This window comes from Pezoporus occidentalis, unplaced genomic scaffold (genome assembly GCF_034315485.1).
Source record: "Pezoporus occidentalis ecotype Australia unplaced genomic scaffold, CSIRO_AGI_Poc_V1 ctg158, whole genome shotgun sequence".
In the NCBI taxonomy this organism is placed as follows: Eukaryota; Metazoa; Chordata; class Aves; order Psittaciformes; family Psittacidae; genus Pezoporus; species Pezoporus occidentalis.
In genome coordinates this window covers 1,980,132-2,006,460 of record NW_026913404.1, presented here as the reverse complement: position 1 = coordinate 2,006,460, position 26,329 = coordinate 1,980,132, and the positions used below count along the sequence as shown (strand labels likewise).

General features: G+C 63.7%; 4 protein-coding genes across 9 annotated transcripts; 1 reads left to right on the top strand and 3 right to left on the bottom strand.

Moving 5' to 3' along the window:
* Nucleotides 1-501: 501 nt before the first annotated feature.
* On the top strand, nt 502-3,856 carry MSS51 (MSS51 mitochondrial translational activator). 2 transcript variants are annotated; one of them, XM_062611910.1, is made up of 6 exons: nt 502-807; nt 1,106-1,261; nt 1,482-1,606; nt 1,807-2,349; nt 3,213-3,306; nt 3,389-3,856. In XM_062611910.1, exons 1-6 carry the CDS (start codon nt 512-514, stop codon nt 3,663-3,665), a joined length of 1,491 nt encoding a protein of 496 aa, XP_062467894.1. In that variant the 5' UTR covers nt 502-511; the 3' UTR covers nt 3,666-3,856. The 2 variants fall into 2 exon arrangements, with proteins under 2 accessions (XP_062467894.1, XP_062467893.1); XM_062611909.1 differs by having other exon boundaries at nt 1,786-2,349.
* An 8-nt stretch (nt 3,857-3,864) lies between these two features.
* LOC134160167 (cytoplasmic phosphatidylinositol transfer protein 1-like) lies at nt 3,865-10,443 on the bottom strand. 2 transcript variants are annotated; one of them, XM_062611911.1, is made up of 10 exons: nt 10,309-10,443; nt 9,101-9,206; nt 7,908-8,056; nt 6,798-6,886; nt 6,616-6,623; nt 6,072-6,143; nt 5,881-5,976; nt 5,645-5,800; nt 5,505-5,568; nt 3,865-4,669 (listed from the first exon to the last, which is right to left on the bottom strand). In XM_062611911.1, exons 2-10 carry the CDS (start codon nt 9,146-9,148, stop codon nt 4,404-4,406), a joined length of 948 nt encoding a protein of 315 aa, XP_062467895.1. In that variant the 5' UTR covers nt 9,149-9,206; nt 10,309-10,443; the 3' UTR covers nt 3,865-4,403. The 2 variants fall into 2 exon arrangements, with proteins under 2 accessions (XP_062467895.1, XP_062467896.1); XM_062611912.1 differs by lacking the exon at nt 10,309-10,443 and having other exon boundaries at nt 4,527-5,114; nt 9,101-10,025.
* A 1,537-nt stretch (nt 10,444-11,980) lies between these two features.
* MYADM (myeloid associated differentiation marker) lies at nt 11,981-13,509 on the bottom strand. Its single transcript, XM_062611903.1, has one exon. It carries the CDS (start codon nt 13,088-13,090, stop codon nt 12,224-12,226), a length of 867 nt encoding a protein of 288 aa, XP_062467887.1. The 5' UTR covers nt 13,091-13,509; the 3' UTR covers nt 11,981-12,223.
* Nucleotides 13,510-13,516: 7 nt separating this feature from the next.
* On the bottom strand, nt 13,517-23,306 carry LOC134160163 (septin-12-like). Of its 4 annotated transcripts, XM_062611899.1 has the most exons (11): nt 23,148-23,306; nt 20,258-21,253; nt 16,214-16,402; nt 15,692-15,820; nt 15,455-15,536; nt 15,222-15,359; nt 14,950-15,067; nt 14,777-14,872; nt 14,594-14,690; nt 14,350-14,401; nt 13,517-14,247 (listed from the first exon to the last, which is right to left on the bottom strand). In XM_062611899.1, the coding sequence occupies exons 1-11, from the start codon at nt 23,200-23,202 to the stop codon at nt 14,103-14,105; spliced, it is 2,097 nt and encodes a 698-aa protein (XP_062467883.1). In that variant the 5' UTR covers nt 23,203-23,306; the 3' UTR covers nt 13,517-14,102. The 4 variants fall into 4 exon arrangements, with proteins under 4 accessions (XP_062467883.1, XP_062467886.1, XP_062467885.1 ...); XM_062611902.1 differs by lacking the exons at nt 20,258-21,253; nt 23,148-23,306 and adding an exon at nt 18,770-19,241; XM_062611901.1 differs by lacking the exons at nt 20,258-21,253; nt 23,148-23,306 and adding an exon at nt 16,888-17,117.
* Between the last annotated feature and the right edge of the window lie 3,023 nt (nt 23,307-26,329).

Here is a 26,329-nt window from a genome sequence, read left to right as displayed (position 1 = left end):
AACTCAAGGTGCATGGAAAGATTGCTTTCGGGATAGTAGAACGAGGGCCCCTAATAATAGGGTAGGGCCTAATCACTTCTCTGCCCAACCTGTAGCTGTGTGTCGGATAGCACCAATCCAGGTGTAGGACTTGCACCATGTTCCCCCCCGACGCCTGCTGTGCCCCAGCCCCACTCCTCCCCCCCAGCCCTGCTTGGCGCACACCATGGTGCCCACCCAGCTCACGCTGCACCAAAGTGCCCAAGGGGAGGGGCCTCATGGCGGGGGATTGGCAGGTCCCATGGGAGCCCTGGGGACAGATCGCAGAGGTTGTGCAGCCACCCCCTGGGTGCAGTGTGGGAGCAGCTCCGGGGCAGACCCGGTGGCGTTGGGGCGGGTGCCAGACCCCCGGCTCGGGTTGGCCGGTTCCCGGGGAGGGGATGCCCAGAATAGCTGCGCTACCCGATCCCGGAGGGGCCGAGGAGCTCTCTTGCTCGCTATCTCCTCGGGGCTGACATTTGAGCGCAGCGGGATGGCGGGCGGCCGGCGGCGCGGGGGCAGCGGGAGGCGCGGGGCCCCACGGCAGCACCCGGGGACCCTCGCACCGGCCCCTGCACCCGCACCCCCGTCTGCCACAGCCACCACCGTGACCCAGAGAAACGCAGGCGCTGCCCCCAAACCCGACCGCACCAAGAATCCTGCGAAGGAGCCGGAGGCGAGGGCACCCGACGTGGACTCGCTGGGCTTCCAAGCCATGGACCGCAATGTGCCAGGGCTGTCCCACGTCATCCTCCAGAAGCTCAACATGAAGAGCTATGAGGACTACAAGTGAGTGAGCACCCATGGGTGCGTGTTTTCTCCCCACGGACAGAGCATCCTGTGTGTGTCCCCGCAGCTGGAACATCTCCCCTGGCTCATCCCACCCTCCTGGCTCAGCCTGTATGTGGGTGCTCTCATGGGCCTCCTGGGTCTCCCCTCCATCTGCCCATTCCCGGTTCTCCATCCTGGGACAGGATGCTCCTGGCTGGAGCTAAAAGTCCTGGTAACCTTAGAGAGAGGACATTGGCCTCACTGTGATGGCAGAGCAGCTTGTGCTGGATCCTTCTCACTCCCTCTACATGTGCAGGTCTGCCATGGATGGGAGGAAAAGCGGCAGTGATTTTGGCATCCGGACTTACTTTGAGATGTTCCAGAAGATGGAGGACACCTTCAAGTTCTGTGCTGAGTGCAGGAAGCTCCCCAGTGCTCTCCCGGACCCCAAAAGTCTCCGGCGATGCAAGAGGTATGGCAAGGGGATGTGGTTTGATGGCATGGGGATGAATCCGTCCCCTTGCTTCCAAGCAGGGTGAAGCCAGGGGTGTGTTGTCCCAACACCCACCTCCAGCTACAGGGCATCCCCCAAACCACAGTGACACAGCTCTGGGAGGGGTGTCAGGGAGCCTTGGTTTGGCAGGCAGAATCCTTTCCCCTGCCATGTCCGGGCATGCTGCCTGTGTCCCCAGGTGCCAGAACGTGTACTACTGTGGCGTGGCGTGCCAGCGTGCCAACTGGCCGCTGCACAAGAAGTTCTGCAAGAAGCTGAAGCTGGTAGCCCTGGATCGGCTGGTGGAGTGGCTTGTCTTCACAGGTGGGGCAGGGGACACTGTGTGTACCCCTCCAGGCCTGCCTGACCCCCACACCATGCTGCACAAATCCTGTGGAGGGATGGGGGAGTCCCTCCTCCTGGCTTGTGGATCTGGTGGGACAGGCAGCCTGGGCTGTGGGGCCACCATTGTGACCCCCAGTGCTTCTCTCTGTCCTCCCCAGGAGACATCCCCTTTCCCACAGAGACCTGGACAAAGTCCCCCTGGGATGTGGAGGGCTGGGAGGACTGGTTCTCCATGCAGGAGCAGCTGGAAGAGAAGCTGGGCGCCATCCTGGCAGGGCGGTACATGACCCTGCTGTGGGCCAATGCTGGGAAGCCTCGGCCAGAGGACAGGGAGCTGCATGAATCCATCCGACGCCTGGTCACCGACTTCCACTCGCGGCCGCTCACCATCGGTCTGGGGCTGCGGCTCTTCAGCCTCGAGCCCCTTGCCAAGGCCCTCACTGTGCATGTGGTAGGAGCATCCCACGTGGAGACCCTCAACGCCCGGCTGACAGACTACGACGAGCTGACACGCATGTTCCCGGGGCATCGCGGCATGGAGGTGGTGATGGTGGGGGTGGATGTGGTCAATGGACCAATCATGAGGCCACCCCTGGCCACTCCGGCGCCCCGGGGAAGCGTCTATCTCAGCAGCTACAAGGGGCTCTACCATGACTTTTGGGAAAGCCATGTGGAGACCAAGCTGGCCGCTCGCCCTGACCTGGTGGTGGGCTTTCACCCAGGTGAGTTCCTGTACCTCCTGTAGGAAAACAGGCTGAGAAAGTTGGGGCTGTTCAGCCTAGAGAAGAGAAGGCTGCGTGGAGACCTCATAGCAGCCTTCTAGTATCTGAAGGGGGCTAAAAGGATGCTGAGGAGGAACTCTTCATCAAGGACTGTAGTGATAGAACAAGGGGTAATGGGTTAAAACTTAACCAGGGAAAGTTCAGGTTAGATATAAGGAAGAAGTTCTTTACTGTGAGGGTGGTGAGGCACTGGAACAGGTTGCAAAAAGAAGTGGTAAATGCTCCACCCCTGGCAGCGTTTGGGGCCAGATTGGACAAAGCCTTGGGCGACATGGTCTAGGGTGAGGCGACCTTCCCCATGGCAGGGGGTTGGAACTAGGTGATCTTAAGATGATCCTATGCAAACCATCTGTGATTCTATGATTCTGTGGAGGGGACTGGACCCTCATCACCACACTGCTAGCAGCAGGATGGCCCCAGAAGGGTGCAGGTCCCTCAGCACCCCAGCAGCACCTGCTAGTGGCTTGGGACATATCCAGGGCTTTGCAAGCTACAACAGGCAACCATGCAGCCAGGATGATGCCCTGGGCTTGGCTGTCTTGTCCCCCTCGCAGGGTGCTCAGTGTCCTGCCTGTACTACCCACCTGCCACATAGGCAGCTCCCAAAAGGGTCCCTGCCTGTGGCTGTCAGTGTGGTAGCTCACCCCAGGCACCCAGAGCCATTCTGCTGAGATGGTACCCACCTTGCTAAGGGTGACAAATTATTGCCAGTGTCACCGTGCACACCGCCATGAACGGGTGCTGTTAGATCTGGTGTCAGGGTGGCACAGGAAGAGGTGGGACCCTCACCACTGTCCCCACAGGTTTCCATGCTTGCCCAGACCTGCTGGCAGGCTGGCTGCCTACCCTGCTGCTGCTGCGGGACTACCGCTTGCCCGTCCTCTTCACCGTGTACAGGTGAGCACAGCCCCACTACCCTGGTGTGCTGGCACCACCACCAGCACACCATAGCAGGGCCTGGCCTTTACTCCTCTGGCAGTGAGCAGGAGCTGAAGTCCTCCCTGCAGCTCCTGGTGGAGCTCGAGATGCACATTATGGGCTATGCCACCAACCCCTTTGCCTCGCTGCGGCCCGAGCAGGTCTACTCCAGCCCCAACAAGGCGCCAGTCTACTGCAGCTCCTACTATATCGCCCTGCTGGGGCCGGTGGCATTGGCTGTGCCGGGTGCTGAAGACCTGGAGAATGGTGATGGTGGGTGGGGAGAGGAGTCCAGTGCTGCTGTTGGGGCTGGGGGCATCACTCCAGGGCTGGCCTGACCCAGTGCAGCCAGCACCATCCTGCCCACTGGATCCCCAGCCCCTTGCTGCCCCATCACAGCACCCTATCATCTCCCCATCCCGGAACTGGCGATCCAGTCATTCCTCACTGCACACATCCAATCCTGGGACACACAGCACCTTGTCACAGGCATGGCACCCCTCCATGGCATCGAATAAACCTCCACCAGTAGACAGCTGGCGTGTCTCGAGCTTTATTTCCAAAAAGGCCTGTGTTTTCCCAAAGAAAACCGAGAGCTGAGCCCTCCTCGGGCAACCATGGCCTCTGGAGGGATGGCAAAGGGGACCCCACTGCTGGACCTGCTGTGCCTGGGGGTCCTGCGGGGAGCCCCCACCAGCACCCAGTGGTTCTTGTCACTGTCACACACGCTGTGCCCCTGCGCCGGTGCCTACCCTGCAGCATGGAGCTCCAGCATCACTCACTGGGTACATGTGCACCGGCTGCCACCGCGGTGCCACCCAGCAGCCTCGGCAGCCTCTGCAGTAACTGGGGCGGGTGGCGCTGAGTGAACCGGCTCCTGCCTGATGGGGCTGGGGACCGCTCCCGGTGCAGGCAACGGCGCTGGATGGTGGCAGTGACCTGCACTGGGCACCCGCGATGGCTCCGGGTGGTCGCACCCTCCCCAGGGCTCCCTGCGCCCCGGCGGCGGGCTCCTTCCCGTGGCTGCGGTGGGCAGCGTGGCCGGCACAGTCCCGCCCGGCTCGGCACCGCCGGCATCACTCGGCGCCGGTACGTTCCCGCAGCGCGGGCAGCGTCAGTGTCTCCGGCGCCGACTTCTTGCGCGGGAGAGTTTTGGGGGGGGCGAGGAAGTCGGGGGAGTCGTCGCTGAGCGGGGTGGAGGGGGCGCTGGCGGGTGCCGAGTGCGTGGCCGTCGGCTGCCCCACTTCGCTGACAGCGATGGTGGGGGCCACCAGCCCGACGAGCTCGTTGGTGGCCTCCTGCGTCTCCCGCTCGTAGCGCCTCACCTCCTCCATCGTCATCCCTGCGAGCACAGCCGGGCTTGGAGCCGCTCGGCACGGACAAACCTGCGCTCCGCACCGCGGGGCGGCCTGTGCCCCATGCGCCGGCTCCTCACCGAGCTGGGTGCTGGGAAGGGGACAGGGGGACTTGCAAGGCAGGGGACGCTGCCCCCACCTCCGGCACCAGCCCAGGCAGCAGTGGGGAAATGACGGGCAGGCAGCGCGGGCAAGTGGATGCGCAGGCAGAGCAGAGGGGGACCCTTGCCTCAGGGTGCAGGGGGGGCTCAGCGTGCACCATGCACAAGCCCTCCTGCCTGCACCCGCCCGCAGACAGTGTGGTGGGGTCCGGGGTCCCCGTGCCCTGCAGGCAGCATGTGGGAGGGGTTTAGGGATGCTGGCTCCCCAGCTTTTGGTTTGTGGCCACTTGCATCTGACTCTCGAAGTCCCGGACCTCTTCCAGGGACATGTCTGGAAGGCAGAGAGCCGCTCGCCGGGATGGCACCGCTGGCAAAACCAGGGGCTCCCATCCCCGTGTACATGTGTGATAGCATGTGCTGCTGCCAGACCAGGGTGCAGGCAATGCAGCCAGGGGTACTTGGGCTCTGCTCCCCATCCCTCACATCAGCCAAGCCTCCTCAGTCGTGCAGCAAGAATGGGCAGTGTGTTGGGGTGCAGGCAGAGGTGAGGGCAGGGAGCAGAGCAGCGCAGGCAGCAGGATGCAGGGAGATGAAGTAAGAGTGGGAGCTGCCCATGGGGTTAGTGGCATTACGGTTAAACTCGCAGCCCCCTCAAACCCTGGGCGTCTGGGGCCACCCCAGGCCCATGTCCCCTGCCACTGGCAGCACCAGGGGGACTCACCACACCACTCGTCCACCCATGCGAACGCCTGCCGGTGACCAATCAGCAGGATGTCCCGGATCACCTGTGACGCACCATGGAGGTCAGCACCTCGTCACTGTTCCCCCAGTGTCTCCCCCCGGCCTGGAGCACCCCCTCACCTTGTGCACGAACTGCTCCACCCGTGTCTGCAGCCCCCAGACCTCGAACTTGACGCTCACCAGCTTGTAGGAGCACATGATGGGTTTGGTGTGCTGGCGCCAGCCCTCCCGCAGCGGCCCCCGGCCCGTCTTGGCTGAGCTGAAGAAACGGGGGTCCTGGGAGAGCACAGCAGGGCTGTGAGCCCCCCAGCCTGCGACAGGGGACAAGGGGGTCACCCTTGGGAGCTCCACGATACCTCCAGGCTGCGGTAGTACCGCTCAGGGATCTCGTCAAAGGCAATGTCCAGGAAGGAGACCTCGTGGTCGCCCAGGATTTTGTCACTGTGGAAGATCTGGGAAGGGAAGGAAGGGTGAGAGGTGCTGGTGCAGCGCCGCGTGTCCTCTCTGGTGAGGAGTTTGCCAGGTCTCAGCTGTTGCGCAGACTCACGTTCTCACTGTCCCCGCAGTTGTCCTCGTACTTGGTCTCGATGTAGATGGAGAACTTGGGCAGGAAGGAACACTGCAGGGACCGGCCGTCAGCTGGACCCCCAGCCAGGAGGACACACTCCCAGGGATGCCCACCCCGAACAACACCCATCGTGAGGGACACCCAGCCCCAAGCATGCATACCCCAAGGGATGCCCAGCTCCAAGGGATGCCCAGTCCCAAGGGACACCTAGCCCCAAGGACACCAGTCACAAGGAACACCTACCCCAAGGAAACTCAGCCCCAGGGGATGCCCAGTCCCAAGGGACACCCACCCTGAGGGATGCCCCAACCCAAGGGACACCTAGTTCAAGGGATGCCCACCCAAGGGACACCTAACCCAAGGGTACTCACCCCAAGGGAGACCCACCTCGAGGGACACCCCACCCTTGAAACTGCTGACCCCAGGAAGACCCATCCCTGGGGGATACTTCCCCCAGTGCCCCATTCCCCAGCCAGGGCAGATGCTGGGAAAAGAGCCAGGTCCCCCCATGCCATCTCCTTACTGTGTACTCTGCAGGGACACCGTGGCACATCAGCAGCATCAAGGGGTGGCACCATGGGGGAGAGAGGGAGAGGTGAGGCTGGGCAGTGGCTATAGCCGGGTTCTCCTGTCACCCAAAGGCCACTGATGGAGAGGGGCAGAGTGCCTGGGGGGTGCCCGTCCCCTCTCCCTCCCCCGGCTCACCAGTGATGGTGTAGGGGTAGTAGTTCCAGGCCTTCTCTGTGATGTAGAAGATGCGGGGGGTTACTGCCCGTGCCCAGCTTGGCAGTTTGCTGCAGGAACCACAGCATATGGGGGTCCATTCAGGGTAGGATGTGGCCACAGCACCACCCAGTGCCACCCAGCCCTGCTTCCCCAGACACAGCCCTGCACGTGGGACTGCCCTCACCTCCACCCCAGGATCCCTCCAGGACCATCACCTACACCCCATCACCCCAAGGAAGCCTGGCACCTCCCCAGCACCCTCATCTGCACCCCCATGCCCCTATTCTCTTCCCAGGACCCCCATCTCCTCCCCAGGCACCCTTACCCCCTCTCCGTGCCCAGGGCCAGGACCCCTGTGTGCTGCTGCCCCCCCCCCCCCCGGTAGGATCGGGTCCCGGGGAGCTGGGCGGTGGTTTGATTCATCTGCAGGCGTTATAAATACCATCCCCAGGAGGGGAATCGTGAGCACCGCTGCTAAAAATAGCCCGAGTCACGGCAGCGCTGCTGGTGCCGCGCCGCGGTGTGCCGCAGCGGTGGGGGGGACACCGGCTGCCAGCGGGCACCCAGGGGACACCGGGACAACCCCGGGGTGAGCTGAGCACCAGCCGGAGCATCCCCACTGAGCCCTGCACTGCAGCCGAGGCACCGCGCTGGAGATGGGTGCTCACTGCGAGAGAGGGTGTGTGTCTGGGAGATGGGCACACCCTAGGAGGTGAGTGTGGACCCCAGACAGGGGGGCACCCCAGAAAATGGGTGCACCCTGGAGGGTAGCCCGCAAGATGGGTCCACCCTGGGTGATGGGTTCACTCTGAGTGATGGGTGTAGCCCCCGAAGATAGCAGAGTGCATGCCTGGGAGATGGGTGCACCCCAGGAGGTGGGTGCAGCCCCCCAGGATATGTGCACTCCAGGAAATGGGCATACCCTGAGAGACAGGTGAAGCCCCCAAAGTTGGGTGCAGGCCCCAAATATGGGTGTACTCCAGGACATAGGTGCACCCCTGGGAGACAGGTGCAGCCCCATTGCAGGGTGCCAAGCATCCAGAATGGATATTCCTGGGAACTGTGGAGGAGAGAGGGATAGGGCCTCACCTGGAGAGGTGGACGCGCTTCTCAGTGAACTGGCCGTGGCCGTGGATGGGGTCCTCGTGGGGCTCGTTCTTCACCACCTCGACGCCCTCGCCCTTCTCACTCTCCTGGTGGCTGTGCTTGCTGATGGTGTAGAGCTGCCCCACGCGGTACTGCAACCACAGCACCCAACTCAGTGCCACCCCTCCCCTGCACCTTCCGGAGACACCGCCGAGCAGGGAAACTGAGGCACGGAGCAAAGGGTGACAGATGAAGTGCTGTGCAGCAGGCAGGGGTCTCCTAGGGCACCCTTCTCCAGCATCCCTGCCCAATGGCTGCTCCAGTGCCTAGGTGAAGCTGGGTTGCAACTACCCAGCTCCTCCGCACTGTTCAGGTGCCTTGCAGAATGCTTAAAGGCTTTGTGCTCAGCAAGCTACCTGGCATCCAGGGAAAACTACACCTAGGTATGGATATGGATATGTATGCATGTGTATTTGAGGATGCGGCTGTGTAATGAGTGCTTTATTGTTCCACTGAAGAGTCCATCCATTACCAGCCCCTCCCTACCCCATTGAAAACCTCCCTGTAGTGTGACCACAACCCCATGCGTGGGGAGAGCTGGTGCTGCCCAATGTATGCACCATGGCTGTGGATCCCAAAACAGCCCCATCAGTGCTCAGGAGCATCCTTTGTCCAGGAATGCTGCTGACTGCCAGCTATTGACTTGCTGCTGGGAATTCGAGCTCCCTGCTGGAGCAGTGATTGAGACGGGGCTCCCCATCGGAGCACCTGAATCCCGGTGCCCTTTGCCCACCGGTTCTTCCCGTGGTCCTGGGCCTGGGTTGCCCCAAGCAGACCCCTGGTGCTGCTGTTGGGCTCCATGTCCCAAGGTCACTGTGGCCAGGGATGGGATGTCCTTGCTCTGCACCCCAAAACAAGGCTCAGCACATGCACAGAGCATCCCAAGCCCAGCAGCCATGGCTGAAGCTCACCCTCGTGGCTCAGGCAAGGTCCCTGCCACAAGCCATGCCATGAAGAGATGGGAAACGGGCCACCGTATCCCCCAGCCCCTTTCCAAGTAGTCAACCCACTGCTGTGGGTAACCCCACCCACAGCTCTCTCCATCGGTGGATCCTGGGCACCCAGGGGCTTGGAGACCCCCTGCCACTGCACCCCCCTTCCCAACCGACACCCCCTTTCCCCCCATCCCTCCTCACCTCCTCGGTGGTGAGCGGCATGCAGATGCGGTACTCCTTGATGAGCATGGTGACAGGGTCACAGTGTCAGGCGGAGGTTGGGGTGCTGGCGGGGGCACAGCTCATTCTGGGGGGCCCGAGGGTGGGTGGTGAGCACGAGGCAGCTTCCCCACGCTCCCATCCCATCACCCCATGCTAGAGGATACCGGCAACTTCATGAGCCGTTGCCATGGCAGTGGTGTGAGGTCACCAGTACGAGGATGAGTCTGGGTGTACCCGGCTGGGGACACCCCGAAACCCCCCGGCGTTAACCTCTTCCCTGCTGGGCAAACACACACTCCCTTCCCTTCCCTATACATCTGTCTTGGAGCACCCGTATCCCCCACAAGATACGGTGCCATGCCTTCGGGGTGCCACATCCACACCCAACCAGTGGCCAGCAGGGATGCCGGGATGGGATCCAACATGCTGATGCCCATGGGGACCCACCCTGGGGGCACCCACCTGGTCCGGGGCTCCCGGGAAGCACCCGTGCTCATGTCTCTGGTGTGGGAGGTCCCTTCCCGAGGAAGGCGCTCCCCAGCCCCCCCACGGCTGCCCCCCAGCACCCATCACACCCAGTATTTCCAGGCTGCCCTGCTCACCCCCTTGGCCCCCCCTCCAGGGATACATCCCAGGGATGCTTAGGGTAGATAATGGAGCAGCTCTGGGGGCTCCTAGCTGTGATCTCCAGCTCCATGGGGCAGGGAGGGGACATGAGCACCCCGGGGCATCACCCTGCGCGGGGCATCAGGCTTTGGAGGGGGCACATGGGGTCTCACACAGGGTCTTGTCTGAGGGCACCTTGTCCGGCTGGGGACACAGGAGCATCCCTGGGGAACACAGGGGCGTCCCTGGAGGACACGGGGAGGCACTGGGGCATCCGCGTGGGACGCGGGAGCACCCTGCTGACCAGGACGAGGGCTGAGGGCTAGAGCCGGGCTGCGCGTGCCGTCCCGCCACCGGAGCATCTCAGACCGGCGCGGCAGGGGCTGTGGCTGCCCGGGGCGGGCGTACGGACATACCGCCGGGGGGCTCCGGCTGCGCTGGGCGATGCCCGGGACCGGCAGTATCGGCACCGCTTTCCCCAGCCCGCCGCTCCCTCCCCACCGCCCGCCTCCGGCTCGGCATCTCCGCGCATCCCTCCCGGGACGGGAGCTCCCGCCGCCCCCCTCTCCGCCCGCACTTACCCAGGCCCGCGGCAGTGCCCACTCCCCGCTGCCGCCTCCTCCGTGCCCCGGCCGTCCCGGGCCGTGCGCAGGAGCGGGCCGCCCCCCGCACCGCCCCGCGCACCGCCCCCCGCACCGCGGCACACTGACCCCTAGGGGCAGGAATGCACCGGCACCCCACCGGCATTGAATCGGCGCTGAACCGGCACGGCACTGCACTGGCATTGAACCAGCGTTACACCGGCACTGCACTGATGCCGCACAGGCTCTGGCACCTCACTGGCATTGCACTTGCACCGGGAACAGCACCACACCTGCACCAGCACCACACTACAAGGGCACCACCAGCGGGAGGCTCTCTGACACGGCACGGCACAGCACCAGGGATCCGTGGCACAGCCCAGACCGGCGCCGCGGCTCCCTGCACCCACCGGGGCATGGCTGCTCCCGGGGTCCCTCGGCAGTCACTGTGTGCCCCGGCAGGGAGATGCTCCGGGGTCCCCAGCCGGGTGTAGGGAGCTGGGACTCTCCAAACCTCCCCCTGAGGTGCAGTCCCCTACACCCCACTGCAAGCTAAGGACCAGCACCATCGTGCCCCATATGCCAGCACTGCCAGCCAGAGCCAAACAGTCCCATCCGGTGAGAGCAACGGCCCAGCCACACCGCTCGGTGTGAGCATGGCACCGCGGCACACTCCAGCCTGGCTGCCTGCTGCAGGGGAGCAGCCCCTGCCATGCCAGGGTGCTGCAGTCACCCGGCGATGGCTGTTGTGGGGACACCCACCAGGCCACCCTGCAGCTGCTGCTACTACAGTGGCTCTGGCATGGGACACGGAGGTCGTACTGCCCAGGCACCATGGCACTCATGAGTGCCCTGTGGTGCCAAAGGTTCAGCCTGGGCTCTTTCACCACCGTGGGGCAGCTGGTCTGTGCCATCTCATGGTGTTGGTGACGCTGCTCCATAGCACTCAGCAGCCCTGAGGTGGTGGGGATGGGCACCCAGCTGCAGTAGAACCAGAGCAAGCAGCGGCAGAGCTGGGGACAGTGGCCCCAAAACCCTCTGGGGTGCCCCATGGGCACATATCCCACATCCGGGAGTGCCGTGCTAGGAGCAATGCCTGCGGGCACACCTTACGTGCCTGCACCCAACGCTATCTGCCTTCACCATGCTGCTGCCTTCTTCCTGGTTTCCCACCCTGCGGTGCCACCGTGCTTCCAACCCCAGCTCTGATGGCACTGAGTGACAGCCATCCCTTCCCCATGTCCCCCCAGGAAGTCCCCAAAGGGTAATGCAGGAGACACAGGTCTCCCACCTGTGGAGCCCACAGGAGCCCACCTCTACAGCCAGGACCAACTCCAGCAGGGCTCCTGCTGGGTGACAGTGGTGGTGACCAGGACCTGGTGGTTCTAGTGACAAGGGCTTGGCAGGCTCTCAGTCCCCCCAGCAGCCACATTCCTCTGGAACCCGTTCCGCAGGGTCCTGTGCAGGTGCCAAGGGAAAGGCATCTGGGTTAGGTTTTTCCTGGTCATGCCCTGCTTTCCTCTGGCTCCAAGTCAACAAAGAGCTAAAAAGAGGATTTGCTGGCAACCCCCAGTGTCCCCTCAGTGCCATCAGTACCCCTGAGTGCCCCATGCTGCTGGGGAGAATCCTGCGGAAAACCAGGAAGGGTGAAGAAAGAGGAAGCAGAAGCAAGTGAAAAACGACCCAATTTAATCCCAAAGCCCCCAGCTCCAGGGTCCTGGGAGCACCCTGGTGCATCTCCCCAGCTCCAGGCAGCCTGGGGGTCCCCAAGCTGAGCACACCCCCTGGAGCACCCATGGCTCTCCACTCTGGCATGGGGAGATGGAGCTTTCCGAGGTGTCCGGCCTCTTCCTCAGCTCCACTGGCACCCAGGTGCATCCCACCACCCTCACCCCAGCATGGCCACCTGCAGCCCTTATGGAGGTGCCCTGATGAAGACCATCTTGGTGGAGTAGACCAGGTCCACCAGGTAGGCGATGAGGTTGAAGATGGTGAGGAAGGTGACCCCCAGGTGCTTGTTCCACCAGCAGTTCCTGCCGCAGCTCTGGGGGCGGCTCCTCCCTCTGAAGCTGTAGAGGGGCCAGAGGATGGTGGCGGTGATGTACATCATCAGGGCCAGGGCGTTGTACACCACCAGCATCTTCTCCAGCGGGCAGGGGATGTAGGTGAGGCACCGGCCTATGGTGAAGATGATGATGAGGAGGGTGACGATGAAGCAGATGGAGTAGACAGCCACGCACCACTGCAGGCCGGCTTCCGAACTAAAGCTATCCAGCAGGGAGAAGATGAGACAAGCCACGTAGGCTTCAAAAACCTTGAGGAGCCCAGGCACGGTGGAGAGGAAGCTGCTGATGTCCCCTGGCTTGGCACGGGTGAGCCCCACCTCGATGGCATAGGCGAGGAAGCAGAGGCAGGACACGGTGGTGGCCACGGCCTGCCGGGCACACTTGCTGCCGCTGCAGGGACTGATGATGAAGGTAGAGGGGAAGATCACGGAGGTGGTGAAGACCATCAATGTCGCCAGCATGGAGAAAGCCGAGGTGAAGTCATCCCAGGAGAGCGGCAGCTTGGGGTAGAGCTCCAGCAGCTCCAGCAGCACCACCAGCAGTGTCACAGCGAAGCAGAAGCACCAAGTGAACATGCACCATGTCCCATAGGGACCCCCAAGGTCCCTGGTGGAGGCCACCAAGCTGAAGGCGATGCAGGACAACACGATGGCAAAGAGCCGGGCAATGCCCACCCAGGAGGTGACAGCGCGGACATTCACCGTGGCTACCGCCATGGTCCCAGCCAGTTCTCCCAGCCACACCGCGTGCTGGGAAGTGGGTGCTGATGGCGTCTGCTCTTATTGGGGTGCAGGATGGAGGGTGTAGTGCGGGGCAGCGAGCCACTGGCCCCCGGAGCTGCCTGTGCTGCAGAGCCCGACTCTGCTGCCACCTCCACCAGCTCCAGCTCCACACCACGCGCGCTCACCAGTGTGGCTGCTGGCTGCAGCGCAGGCGGGTGGATCATTAACGTGGGGCCGGGCGAAGGGTGTTGGTGCTCACAGTGACTCCGAGCCCTGCGGTGGGGCCGAGGCAGGGGGGGACAGGGAGCCACTGGGTGCTACCGTCCTGACACTGCACCCACAGCGGAAGCCACAAAGGAGCCTTATATGTACCTCCAGATTACTGGGGGGACCCCCGACACCCCCATCCCTACACTGTGGGGTCCGCCTGAGGGGCTGGGGTGGCTGCACCCTGTGGTGGTGCCCTAGCAGGGGGTGTCCCAGCAGGCAGCAGCTGGGTGTAGCCCCCCACACCTTTGTGGGTGCCACCTTCACACCGCTCCTGGCACCTCCACACCCGTCCGGAACCTCCGCCACCGATAAGTGGCTCAAAGTCCGGCCATGGCAGCTGCCGTCACTGGGCAGGGCAGGTGGGGTGAACGCAGGGAGGGGACCTGCTACCCAGCCACCCATGGCACCACCACAGCACTGCCACTGCCCTGGGGTGCCTGGCTGGTGCTGGCACCCCACACCCCAGCAGCACATTTGAGGGGTGTCTGTCTCTTGCCCCATGGTCCCAGTGGCCAGAGTAGCACAGGAGAGTGGTGGCACATCAGAGGTGGGGAGTCCAGCAGAAGGATGATGATGGTGAAGGCTGAGAGCTGCGGGCTGAGCTTTACCATTATGCAGGGTCCAACAGGGTCTGTGTTTGGGGACAAGGGACCCGGCCCAGGGCAGGCTGGCACTGCTGGGGGGCTCCTTACCCCAGGCAAGGCGCAGGGGTGGCTCCGGGGGGATACGTGGTGGCTCAGAGGTCACTGCCAGCCTCGCCCTTGCCAGCCAGCCCATTGAGGGGGCCCAGCACCGGGCGTTTGCTCTCGTTCAGCCGCCGCACGCGGTAGCTCTCGTAATGCACGTTGTGGGTGATGTCCTTCAGGTCCTGCAGGTGGGACCTGCCAGAGTGGCGGCGGGGAGGGAGAGCGTCAGGTCACAGCCCTATTGCCCCACTGTCCCCTCCATGGGGTGCAGCACCCCCAACCCCATCCCCTGCTCACCGGATCAGCAGGTCCCGCAGGAGGGGGAACTCGCAGTGTGTCGGGTTCTCCACTGCAAAGCAAGGCAGAGGGGCAGCAGGTGGAGGGATCCCAGGATGCACATCCTACAGGCTCTGGGTACCATCAGAGCACTGGCACAGCACCATGCCGCACCCCTAGGCAGGGATGCACCCATAGGTGCTGCTCCTTACACCCTGAGCAGACAACCCCCCCTATGGCTGGGGATGCGAGGAGCTCCACTCACCTTCAATGATGCCCCACTTGGTCTTGCGGCCCAGCACCCGCTTGCCGTTGACCTGGTGCTCCTGGTCTGCTCCCACCACAGCAAAGGGGATATTCTCCTGCCAGTGCAGAGCACGGTGCTGTGCTCAGCCCTGCTGTGGTCCCCAGGGGTTGGCATCCTCAGTCCCAGCATCCCAGCACTCACCCGAATCCTGTCGTTCAGCACCCTGTCATCCGGGTCCTGGTCAAAGTCCTCCTGCGGGTACACGCTGATTGCATGGGTCTTCAGGTCCTCCTGGATCTGCGGGATACAGGGCTTGAGATGGGGCTGAGGGGCACATGGGGCACCCTAGGAGCCCAGTGGGGTCCTGTCCTCACCTGCTGCTTGAACTCTGCTCGCTCCTCCAGTGTGAGTGTGTCGGCTTTGGCGATCACCGGCACCACGTTGACAATCTTACTGAGCCGCCGCATGAACTCGAGGTCCAGTGGGCGCAGCCTGACAAGGGCCACCATCACCCCAGGGTGACCCCACCAGCATCACCCCACGGCAACCACACCACCACCACCCCAGGGTGACCCTACCACCATCACCGGGGTGACACACAACACCAAGCAGGGAGCACCCATGGGTGCTGTGAGTGGGGACTCACCAGTGACCCGTGGGAGGGATGAAGTAGACACATCCATGGACCCGGGTGTCCGGGATCTTCCTCTTGCGGGTGATGAGGATCTCCTCACGCAGGTACCTCTCATACTGCTCGTTGATGTATTTGATGATGGGGTCCCAGCTGAGGATGAGGAGTTGGGAGACAGTATCTGAGCTCAACCCTCACCCAAAACTGCCACTCACCAAGTTGGGATACTGCATCCCAAAGTGTCCTACCAGTTCTCATTGTTGATCTGGTCCCCAAACCCTGGCGTGTCTGTCACTGTCAGCTTCATCTTCACACCCTTCTCCTCAATGACTGTGGGGCAGAGATGTGGGTCAGCGGGGACCAAACATAGGGAGCAGCAGGGGATTTGCGGTGGAGGCTCTGAGGCCATGGGTGCAGCCTCGGACACAGCGCCCCCTGCTTCTCCCCAGGGCTGGCGGATCACGACCCCGTGGTGGTGACTGTACCATGGGTGATGGACTGCAGCTGCACGGTCTTGGGGATGCGTTCCTCCTGGCCGGGCTGCGAGGCTTTGCGGCTCACCTTGGACTTGAAGAGGGTGTTCACCATTGTCGACTTCCCCAGCCCACTCTGCCCTGCAGGGATGCGGCAGATCTGGTTTGTCCCCCATGAGAAATTAATCCCACTCTGGATCCATTCGGGGGCATCCCAGAGGTTGGGATAGCTCTGGTTTGTCCCTCCAATTAACTTATTCCCCAGGATGATAGCACCTTGGTACCTATTTGGGAGCATCCCAGAGGTTGGGATAGCTCTGGTCTATCTCCCCAAAAGATTTATTCCCAAGGCAGTAACTCCTTAGTACTATTTGGGAACATCCCAGAGATTAAGCTGATCTCACCCACCAGCATTACTGCATTATGGGTACGGGATATTGCTCCTCAAAACCCTTGCACGATTCCCTCTGGCATGGTGACATCAGAGCTGGGATTCCTGCCCTAGCCAGGATGAAGCCCATGCCTGGCACTCACCCACAACCATGATATTGAACTCGAAGCCCGTCTTCATGGTTTTGATCTTCATCTGGTCCAGCACAGCCTCGATTCCCACGTAACCGAAGAGCTGGCATCCTGCCGGGCCGGGCACCGTGGTGATGGGCACCTCCTCCTCCGGCTCAGCCGGCGGCTCCATGCTGTGCTCTTCAGGCTCCAGGCTGCTCCCTGCGCGGGTGGGCAAAGCCGGGTGAGCCCAGGCCCCTCTGCCAGCGCCGTTGCCCTGGCAGCAGCCGCCCCGGCACATTCCTGGCATCTGGCGAGGCTCGGCATGGCAACGGGCAGCCCACGGGCAGAGGAGGACGGGAGTGTGCCACAGTGGTATCCTCGTGGTGGCCACACCACCCTGCCCGTCACATCGGCTTCCCACTCGGGGGCTCCGGGCGTGGGGCAGGACCTGCCACCCCCCATAATACCCACCGGTGCCTGCCGTGGAGAGGGGCACCTGCCTGTGGTCCCGGGGTGCTTGGCAGAAGCAGCCCAGGCACCGGCACAACCCCGGGGCCATGCATGGTTTGCCGTGCCCAGCCTCGGGGCTACCAGAGCCCCGCACCCGCCCCAGCCTTTTGTGCAGTAGCTTGAGGGGCCCCCCGAGCCCTTTCATCCTCCTCCTCCTCCCGCTGCTGCCCGACCCAGCCATTGTTCAGTCCTACCTCGGCGCGGCGGTGCCCTCTCTCAGCACCCCGCTATGGCCGGGGGGGTCCCCTGCACGCCGCCAGTATCCCCGTCCCCATGAGCGCCGCAGCCCGGCCCCCTCTCCTCCGGCTGGCATCAAACCCAGCTCCGGCGAGGCTGCGGCTCCCACGCATGACCAGCATGGCAACATCCCTCCCTGCTCCCTCCCTCCCCTCGCAGCCCCCTCCCCGCACAGCCGAGCCCCTGCGCTAAGTCTGCCGGTGCCACCCCACCACGGGGATGCCTCCTCCCACCCCACGGCACCCAGCACACCCACGGGTGGCACCGAAGGGGCATGTGAGCGCTCGGCTCTGGGTACTCATCCCCGCTGTCACCCTGTGCCCCCCAAGCAGCACACATGCCCAGCCCCGGTATGGTGAGGTGGAGTGTGGGGTGGTGGCACTGCCGCAGTGCCCCACGGCACCTGCGTCCCCCCACGCTGCAGCCTGCCACACATGTGCCCGCCAGTTCCCAGCATTGGCGAGGCTCCAGGGGCAGCTTGAGGAAGGCCGAGGGGGCCGAAGGAGCCAAACCCTGCCGAGCCCGCGGCCCTGTGCCACGCAACCCGGGGACAGGAACACGTGTAATGTCCAGCCTGAGCCAGCCCAGGGTACCAGATGGTGGAGCTGGACATACCCATTGCCTTGGCAGTAGCGTCCCAGGGGGCACCCAGCATCCTGTACCCACTGGTGGGTACAAACCCACCGCCCGGGACAGTGGTGGGGGTGGGAACGGCTGGGGCTCCCCTCTCCGTGCTCTGTGGGTCAGGGTGTTCCTCGGAGGTAGTGAAACACTTGGGGGTCTCCTGGTGACAGCGCTGACGCCCAGCAGGGGGGGCAAGGGCCTGCAGGCAGGCAGGGAGGTAGGACCTCTCTGATGCTGACCTGGGCATGCCACCACTTCCAGGGGACACCAGTCCCCTGTACCCCCACCCTGGTCCCTGCCAGCCCCCAGCGATTGCCGGGACACATCCAGAACCAAGGGATGCAGCCACTGCCTGGAGCCACCCAGGGATGCTGTGCACCGCAGGCAGGATGTGGTGCCTGCATCATAGCCCCAGTTCCCTGGGGTGCTCCCCGCAGTGCAGCACCCACAGCTGCCTCCTCTTGTGGGGCTGGAGCCCCCCCATGTCCCTGGCCTCATTGCTGAAAAGCCCCATCGGCAACGGCTGGCAGCCACAGCCACGTGGAAGCTCTTTGGCATCCCCATGCACCTCCAGGGCTAATGGCTCCTGCAGCCAGACCTGTTCCAGGACTCATTAAGGATGCTCTTGTTTTCCAGGCAGGGACAAGCAGTCCCAGGTCCATGGTGTCCTCCATGGATTTAATGACTGATGCAGGGCTAATTGGCTGGTTGCCCTGTAATAAGTTTATGGGGTGGAGGGTGCTGGGAGAGGCGCTCCTGTCCCAGCCACTCACTGCTGCACCAAACAGGACATCGGATGGGGAGAGCGTGGCTCCCAACGGGTGGGCAAGAGGGAGCTGAGCCCTCTGCAAAGGGATGGAGGACTTGGGGATATGGAGGGAGCAGTGCCCCCCACACAGGTGAGTTGCTCACCACAGCTCTACCCATCAGCATGACCCAGGCATGCTGGTGCCTCTTCCAGTGCCAAGCACAACCCAAGGGGACAAGTGGTGACAAACCCCATCTGCAGCCAGACCCAGAGCCAGCCTGCCTGGCTGTGGGAACCACAGCACAGGGCTGGGACCGCCGCGTGCTGGTGGTGAGCAGAAGCAGAAGTGAACCACGCAGTGAAACCCCACAGCACCGCCTGCCCGCCAGGGACTGGGGACTCCCACCATGCCTTGCCCACTGCCACCCTGCCCTGCCCACTGCCACCCTGCCCAATGCCATTCCTACCTGGGCGAGCTGGCCAGAGCCGGGGCTGCTGCTACCAAGACCTGGTCACCGAGGCCAAATGGCTCCTGGGGTGCAGACAGGGAGGGTGGCTGCAGCCTACGGCTCCTCCTCTGCTCCTCCTCCTCCTCGCCCTGAGCCCTGTGTGGGTGACCCAGGCTCGCTCCGTGTGGAAGTGAAACACAGTGGCTCGCTCTGTGCATACTGCCATGGGGAGCAGGGCTGACGCGCCACACGGACACCATGGGTAGCACTGGCTGGGAGCTGCTCTGGTCCACACAGAGGAAGCAGTACATCCACACCTCTTCCTGGCACAGAAACTGCCATGCCCAAGCAGTGCCTGCCAACCATGCCATCTGCAAGGCAGACGGTGCCCACATGCTGCTTGATGGCTCATGGCCTGCTCTGTATGCCATGCTCAGCCACCTTGCCACTACCATCAGTGATCGGAGCATCATCTCCATCACCACAGCTCATCCCCAAGCATCATCCCCACCACTCCAGATTGGTCCTGAGCATTGTCCTACATGTACCCATCACACTGGCTCAGCCCCGAGCATCATCCTCCCACATCCCCATCACCCCAGTTGGGTCCTGAGCATTGTCCCCCCGTGTCTCCATCACCCCGGCTCATCTCCAGCTCTGTCCATGCACTTGGCTGGTACCGCGGGCAGTGCCGGTCGGTCGGCAGGGCAGCCAGGCCGGCTGGGCAGTGTGGCCACAGGCATCGCTGGGAGATGATTCACACCAGCCCGGAGCAGATGTATGGATGCCTTTGCTGGCGTCAGTACTTAGAGCACGGCGACGGCAGCTCTGATGACACCAATGAGCCCCAACCACCGTCTCCTGCCACCCCGGCATCCTCCAGCCTTCCCCAGAGCAGCCACCGGGAAGGAGGACACGGGGTCCCACACCCCACACGTGGGAGGGCACTGGCTTGGCTGCACCCACGCGGGCATGGTGGGAGCCAAGGGCACATCTGCACCAGGAGCATCTTCTCCCCAGCGTGCGCCAAGCATGTCCCAGTGCACCTTGGCCCCCTGCCACCTCCTCTGCCCCCCCAGGTAGGGAGTAACAAGATCCACCCCTCTGCCAAGGTGAGGAGAGGGATGAGAAGGGAAGAAAGTGCTGGACGTGGGACAAGATCGTGGCGATAGCCGGCACGCGCAAGGCCTGGCGCTGCTGCGGATGGGGCACATGTGTCCCAACCTGTCTCCCTGCACTAGGGAAAACAATCAGTGCCAGGGCGGCAGGGGAAGCTAGCCAGGCACCGCAGGGCTGGGAGCGCTGCCAGCACCACGCTCAGCTCCACACGTACAGCCCCCTCACCATGCGCCGTGCACCCAACGGCCCCTTGGAGCTGGTGGGGATCATCCTGTCTGCAGCGTCACCACCACCCTGCGCAAACCCTCACCCCCACATTGGCTCAACGGGAACACTCCACCCAGCAAGGGAGACCTGGTGGGGAAAGGGGACAGAAGCGAGTCCTACCGTGCTCTGGCGTCACCGCAGCCTCTGCCACCATGCAGGGTCCCTGCAGCCCAGCGCTGAGGGGGGTCATCCCAACTCCACCAGGCACTGCTGGGGTCCCCAGTGCCGGCACCAGCACCAGCCCCTCGAGGAAGGCAGGTTGGGAGCTCACTTGCACTGTCTGTGGCTGTGACACAAGCTTGAAGGTGGCGGCTTGTGGGGCTAGTGGTGGCCCCTCGGCCCTCCCCGGGGAAGGGGCAGCAGCGGTGGCTGGGGCTGTCCCACCCTGGCTCCGGGGCAGTGCTGGGGACCGGTGGGATGGGATGGGGCTGGCACCAAGGCTGACCCTCGGCTGTGGCCGGGGCAGCGCACAGAGGGCCACATCCCGCTCCCCTGGCCCCTCGGCCAGCCCCAGCGCTGCCTCGATGCCATCGTTTGGGGCCATGGAGGAGGAGGAGGAGGAAGGCTGCCGGGTGTGCGGCTGTGTCGAAGGGCTCGGAGCGCCCCATAGCAGGGGGTCTGGCGAGGGGGTGCCCATCCCCGGCTCCTCGGCGATGTGCAGGTCCAGCGCTGGCAGCGAGCCGTGGCTGGTGGCGGTCCCGCCGAGGGGGTGCTCCAGCTCCACCGGGAAGACGCTGCCGTGGGACGGGACTTTCTTCAGGCCAGGGCCAGAGGCAGGGGGGGTGCAGGGCGGCGGGGGGACCCCGGTGGGCGCGGGGCTCTCCAGGCTGGAGGAGGAGCTGCGGAGGCTCTCGCCGTCGCTGCCCGGCCCTGCGGCGAAGCCCTGGCAGGGCTGGAAGGAGGCTACGCGGGCGCCGCCGGTGCCGGTGGCGCGGCCGGGGCTGAGCAGGCTGCGCAGCACGGGGCTGGGGGCCGGGCTGGCGGCGCGGCCGGAGCAGGGGGGGTGGCCGGGCTGCAGCGGCCGGGGGCTCCCGTCAGTGCCCGAGGGCAGTGAGGACACCAGCGGGGAGCAGGGTGCCTCGTCCCCATCCTCTGCCTCAAACGACTTCTTGAGCGCTGGGGACAGAGAGAGAGAGAGAGGGTGGCATGAGAGTGGCACCCGATGGCACCCGTGGGTAGGCTCTACCCCCGCCCCAGCCGTGCCAGCACATGGAGGTGCCCCCGTGCAGCCGGTTGCGCTGTGAGCCCACTCCGCATGGGAAACCAGCCCGGCGCCGGCGGCCTCCCGGCGCTGCCGCATTGTCTCCCCGGTTCATCTGTGCCGGGCCGGCCGGTGCCGCACACTGCCCGCTTTATTCCCCTGTAAGAGATCCTTTGCTTTATTCCCCTGTAAGGGATCCTTCCCGAGTAACCGGATCCTCCACCACAGACCTTCTCCCTCTACATCCATCCCAACAGCCAAGCTAGGGAGGATACCTACCCCCTCTCATGGCATTAACCCTGACGCCTGCCGATGGCCAGAGCTATCCCTACACGCAGCCATGCAGGGGGCTGCAGTCATGCCTCCCATGCAGCTTTGCAGCAGCGACGGTAACCACAACCCCAAGCCGGCATCCCGGGCTGCTGGTGGGGATGTGCCCCCCACATGGATCCCCCCCAACCACCCCATGGGCATCACAGCACCCGGCTCCCATTCAAAGCCTCCTGACAGAGAAGTCACAGGACGCTTGGCTGTGGTGGGTGGTCCTCTAGCCCCGTGCACCATTGCCTGGCACCACCACGGCAGCTCTGAGAAGCCGGGACCCCCCAAAGTCCATGCAGAAAGGAAGTTCCTTTGCCGTGAAGCAGCTCAGCTGAATGGCACCTTTGGTGCCAGCAGCAGGTTCCTCACCCTGTTCCAAGCAGCGGGTGGCTGCCTGCTGTGGGGAGGCCCCTTCATCCCCACTCTGTGCCAGCCTGCCCCAGCATAGCACCCAACGGCACGAAGCTGTCCTCACCCTCCTCTTCCTTGGCCCCCTGGCTTGGCCACGGTGCTGAGGGCAGAAGGGCGGTGGGGGTCCCGTCCTGGTCCCCTCCCCTGCTCACCTCTGTGCCTGGGGCCGGGCAGGGGTCAGGGGCCGGGACACTGGCGCTGCTAATAACAGCCCTCCCCAGGGCAGGTATTTCTGTCGCCGGTCCTGCCCTGCTCCACCTCCCGGCCAGAGCTGCCCGGGGCCATGGGGCCGACGTCCCCCCTCCCCGCATCCATCTCACTGCCCATGACACGCCAAAACGCCTCTTTTCACCCCAAACCTGCCCCTGGCCCCTGACCCATCCTCACCCAGACCCCAGGCCGTGTCCGGAGTGATGGGGGGCTGCAGCGAGGGGGGGCGCAGGGCGAGAGGGTGTTGCAGAGGGGATGCGGAGGGGGTGAGGATGTGGGATCAGCCCGGCAGAGCCGGGGTTAAGGTGCCGGGGTAGGTGCACACATTCCTCCCCGCCGCGGGCAGCACCGGCCCGGGTCGGGTTTCGCCGCCCGCCCCGGCCGCGCTCCCGGCTCTTCCCGCCGCGGCCTCTGGGAAGCGGCCGAGGAATCATCGCGGGCTGGAGAAAGACGAGCCCGTCCCGGGACCCCCCACCCCGCAGCCCCCGGCCCGCCCGCACACCGCGAGCAAGGGGGGTGCCAACACCCACATCCCCCCCCGGCACCGCGCAGCGTGCGTCCCGTCGCGTACAACCCCCCCATGAGCACCCTAACGCGACTCCGCGAGGCGCAGCACCCCTCCCCACGATACCCAGCCTCGGGCGGGGAACACAGCCCCCACCGTGCCCCATTGAGCGGGACTGGGGGGGGACAGCCCGTCTCCCTCCGACGTGCAGCCCCCCCCGGATGCATCCCATCCCCCCCCCAAACTGCCTGGCACAAGCGGCATCAACCCCCCCCTCCCCCCCCGCTCATACCCAGCCTCCTGGGGTCCCCCCCGTTGGCACCCGCCCCCCACCCGCGGAGGTCCCGCAGCCCCGGCCGCACCTTCGAAGTCGGAGAGGATCCCGTCCAGATGCTCCTTAACGGAGAGCCGGGCCATGGCGGGGAGGAGGGGGGGACCCGCATGGGGGGCGGCGGCAGCGCCGGGGGGAGCGCAGCGGAGCCCCGGGACGGGACGGGACGGCGCCGGCTGCCCTCGGAGGGAGGGGAAGGGGAGGGGACCGGCGCGGGGGGAGGGCAGGGGGAGGTGCTGCCGCAGCCCCCGCCCCAACCGGACCCCCGGGCCCTGCCCCACTGCTCCTGTTCCCATCGCACCAGCCCCGGCTTCCCCGCTGCTGCAGCTTCTGCCTGGGGTCTGCTCGCTGGGGGTGCTGCCTGGGACCCGCCGAGCCAGGGGCTCCTGGCCGGGCTGAGGGTCCCGGCAGGGTTGGGGGGTCCCAGGCAGGCCGTACACCGCAGCCCCAGCTCCCCCAGGGGTTTCCAGCATGGAGCAAGGGTTCAACACACGCGGGCGCAGACAGGGCTAGGTGTGGGGGGTGTTTGGTTCACCGCTATTGTTCTCCGGTGTGGCTGTCCCTGCCAGGGGCTGTGTCCCCAGCCTGAGCTTCTGGAGCATCCCTGAGGAACAACCACAGGGATCATGAGCACCTCAGGGTGAGGGCCTGCAGTGGGGCTGCCCCTCTTACCCAGAGGGACGCATAGGGTTCGGGGCATCATCCATCCCGCTCCTACCCTGTCTGCCAAGGGTTAACTCCATCCCAGTCCCATCCCGGCATCAGCAACAGATGTGGAAGGAGCTGGAAATCCCTTAAAAAAGCAGGGTCCTGCAGTGGGAGCCCTGCTCCTCACCCTGCTCTTCACATTCCTGCATTGGCCCCAGCCCATGGGGTCCTGATGGACACAGCCCCTTCCCACAGGGTGCAGGACATGGTGGTGGTGGCCCTGGTTGTGGCCAGGCTGTGCAGACATTTGGAGGTGCCCACTGGCACCGTGGGATGGGCTCCCACCACCCATGCTGCAGCTTTTTGGGTGCTGGGAGGACTGTGATGGGAGATGGCTGCTGCCCTTGGGATCACACTGGATGAGGATCAGACCGAGAGCAGCTCAGCTTTCCCACTGGCTTTGTCCTTTCATTCTTCCACCCATTCCTTTGCGCTGGTGCAGTGACAGGACCACCCAGGTGGGTGACAGGGCCTGGAGGATGGCGGGGTACTCACAGCAGCCCTACCTGCATCCCACATCCTGCCCGCACTGGCTGAGCACCTCAAGCTCATCCTGGGGTGCTGCCACTGAGGCCAGTAGCAGTGTGGGGGCACCGGGACATTAGGGTGGCTGAAACCCTGGCACCACAACCAGGGTCCAACCCTTGTTCGGAGCCAGCCAGTTCCCACTGTCAATGGTCAGAGCATCCCACTGTAAGGAAAGGAAAAGCTGGAGCTCCACAGTGGTGTTCAGAGCAGCACTCTGGAACCAGCTCAGCTGCCCCTTGGAGCTTTGGAGCTAGAGAAGCTCCACAAACCTCTAACCCTATAGCAAATACATTTGTTTAAAGGCATTTAGGTTTGTTTCCGTTTGTTAATGGAGATGAACCCTGAGCTGCCTGGAGCTGCTCAGAAGCTCACCAGCACCATGCCAAGCCCGCACCACGCTGCGCAAGAGCAGCTTGTGGCAGCTCCAGAGCTGTTCTGGAGACTCTGGAGAGCTTTCAGAGCTTTAAAGCTTTTCTAGAGCAGCTTCAAAGAGGCTGGAGAGGTTTGAAGCCACTTAGAGCCCTTTTCAGAGGCCGTGGAGAAATTGGATGCTTCTGAGCAACCACAGGTCATTGTTGGTGCGTTTTAGAGCAGCTCTGGAGCAGCATGGAGCAGGTTGAGGACTGCTTACCCCTCTCTGGTATCACCCAGAAGGGGCTGAGGGTGGTTTCAAACTGGTTGGAGAAGTTTAGAGGCGTTCCTGGAAGGTTTGAGTGCTGCTGAGAGGTGCATTTGAGAGGGCTGGAAGAGGTTCAGGGGCCTTTCAGGGAGCGTTAGAGCACTTGGGGCATTTCACAGCCACGCAGAGGAGCTGCTGCGAGACCTCTACGATCCATTTGGAGCTATTTCAAGGAGTTTTGTAAGAGTTTTAGAGGGCTTTGAGAGCTACTTTGAATGGCTCTAAGCAGTTTTAGCATCCTGGTGCCTTTTAGTGCTGGTTTGAGGAGCCTGAGAGCTATTTGAGCAATTCAAGAGCTCGAGCTCTGTGCCAGGGTCTGTCCTTCCCAAGCTTGGAGCTGCTTGGAGGTGGTTTGCAGCTCCTTGAGGCAACCCGGCACTGCACCAATGCCCCCAGTCACCTACTTCCCCCATTCCTAGATCAGCTTCAGGATGCAGGAGGTTGAGCTTTTCAGAGGAGCTGTAAAATCAGTCTTAGAGGTGTTCAGAGAAGTCTTGGTGGGCACTAGAGCTGTTTAGAGGGGTGCTGAGAAGTTCAGGGTGCTACAGAGGTGCTTTAGAGATGTTCAGGGATGTTTACGGCCCCTCGGTGCTGCTTAGTGGTGCATGGAGCAGTCTGAAACACTTTGGGGTGTTTCTCAGGGTGTATCAGGAAGCACTTCCCAGCACACAGAGGCCCTCAGAGCTCTTTTGCAGCAGCTCTGGGCGCTGCGGGGCTGCTTGGAGGAGTTCAGAGCAGCAGCCCGGAGCCATCCGGAGGCACCCTGGGAGCAGAGCGGGAATTCTGCAGCCCTGAGCCCTGTGAGGCAGCTTCCAGGCAGAGGGAAGCTCAGAGGGGTGTGGAGCAGCTTAGCAGGGCGGATAAGAGCGTTTAAGGGATTTGTAGGGCAGTTCCAGCAGCCGGGTGCTCAGAGAGGTTTAGTGCAGTGTAAGGAGGGCTTGGGAAGGCCTCCGGGTCCCCACCTGGAGCAGAGCCCAGTGAGTCCCACCAGCGCCAAGCCACAGCCTGCCCCAGTCAGCCCAACCCCTCCGGAGCAGCAGGGCACACAGAGAAGGGACAAGCTCTGACTGTCCCTCATCCCACTAGGGATGAGAATCCCCCCACATCCCACCTGCACAGAGGCTTTGGCTCCCCTTCACTCCAGCCCCTCTGGAGCCATTCAAGTCTTGTCTCCCCATCCTCATCTCCCCAAATCAGGGTCCTCTTTGGGGCTGGAGCATTTCCACCCCCATCCTGCGCTGCTGGGGAGCCAGCACTGGGATGCTCTGTGCCACTGACATCCATGTGGAAAGAAGGTG

Coding starts and splice junctions, on each gene's coding strand:
- LOC134160163 (XM_062611899.1), bottom strand. CDS start 23,202: ATGGCCCGGCTCTCCGTTAAGGAGCATCTGGACGGGATCCTCTCCGAC. Junction 21,254..23,147: donor GATCCTCTCCGACTTCGAAG/GTGCGGCCGGGG, acceptor CTCTGTCCCCAG/CGCTCAAGAAGTCGTTTGAG. Junction 14,691..14,776: donor TGCTGAACGACAGGATTCGG/GTGAGTGCTGGG, acceptor CTGCACTGGCAG/GAGAATATCCCCTTTGCTGT.
- MSS51 (XM_062611909.1), top strand. CDS start 512: ATGGCGGGCGGCCGGCGGCGCGGGGGCAGCGGGAGGCGCGGGGCCCCA. Junction 808..1,105: donor AAGAGCTATGAGGACTACAA/GTGAGTGAGCAC, acceptor CTACATGTGCAG/GTCTGCCATGGATGGGAGGA. Junction 1,607..1,785: donor GGAGTGGCTTGTCTTCACAG/GTGGGGCAGGGG, acceptor TGTCCTCCCCAG/GAGACATCCCCTTTCCCACA.
- LOC134160167 (XM_062611911.1), bottom strand. CDS start 9,148: ATGCTCATCAAGGAGTACCGCATCTGCATGCCGCTCACCACCGAGGAG. Junction 6,887..7,907: donor AAGCGCGTCCACCTCTCCAG/GTGAGGCCCTAT, acceptor TGGTTCCTGCAG/CAAACTGCCAAGCTGGGCAC. Junction 5,569..5,644: donor TGGAGCAGTTCGTGCACAAG/GTGAGGGGGTGC, acceptor GGTGCGTCACAG/GTGATCCGGGACATCCTGCT.
- MYADM (XM_062611903.1), bottom strand. CDS start 13,090: ATGGCGGTAGCCACGGTGAATGTCCGCGCTGTCACCTCCTGGGTGGGC.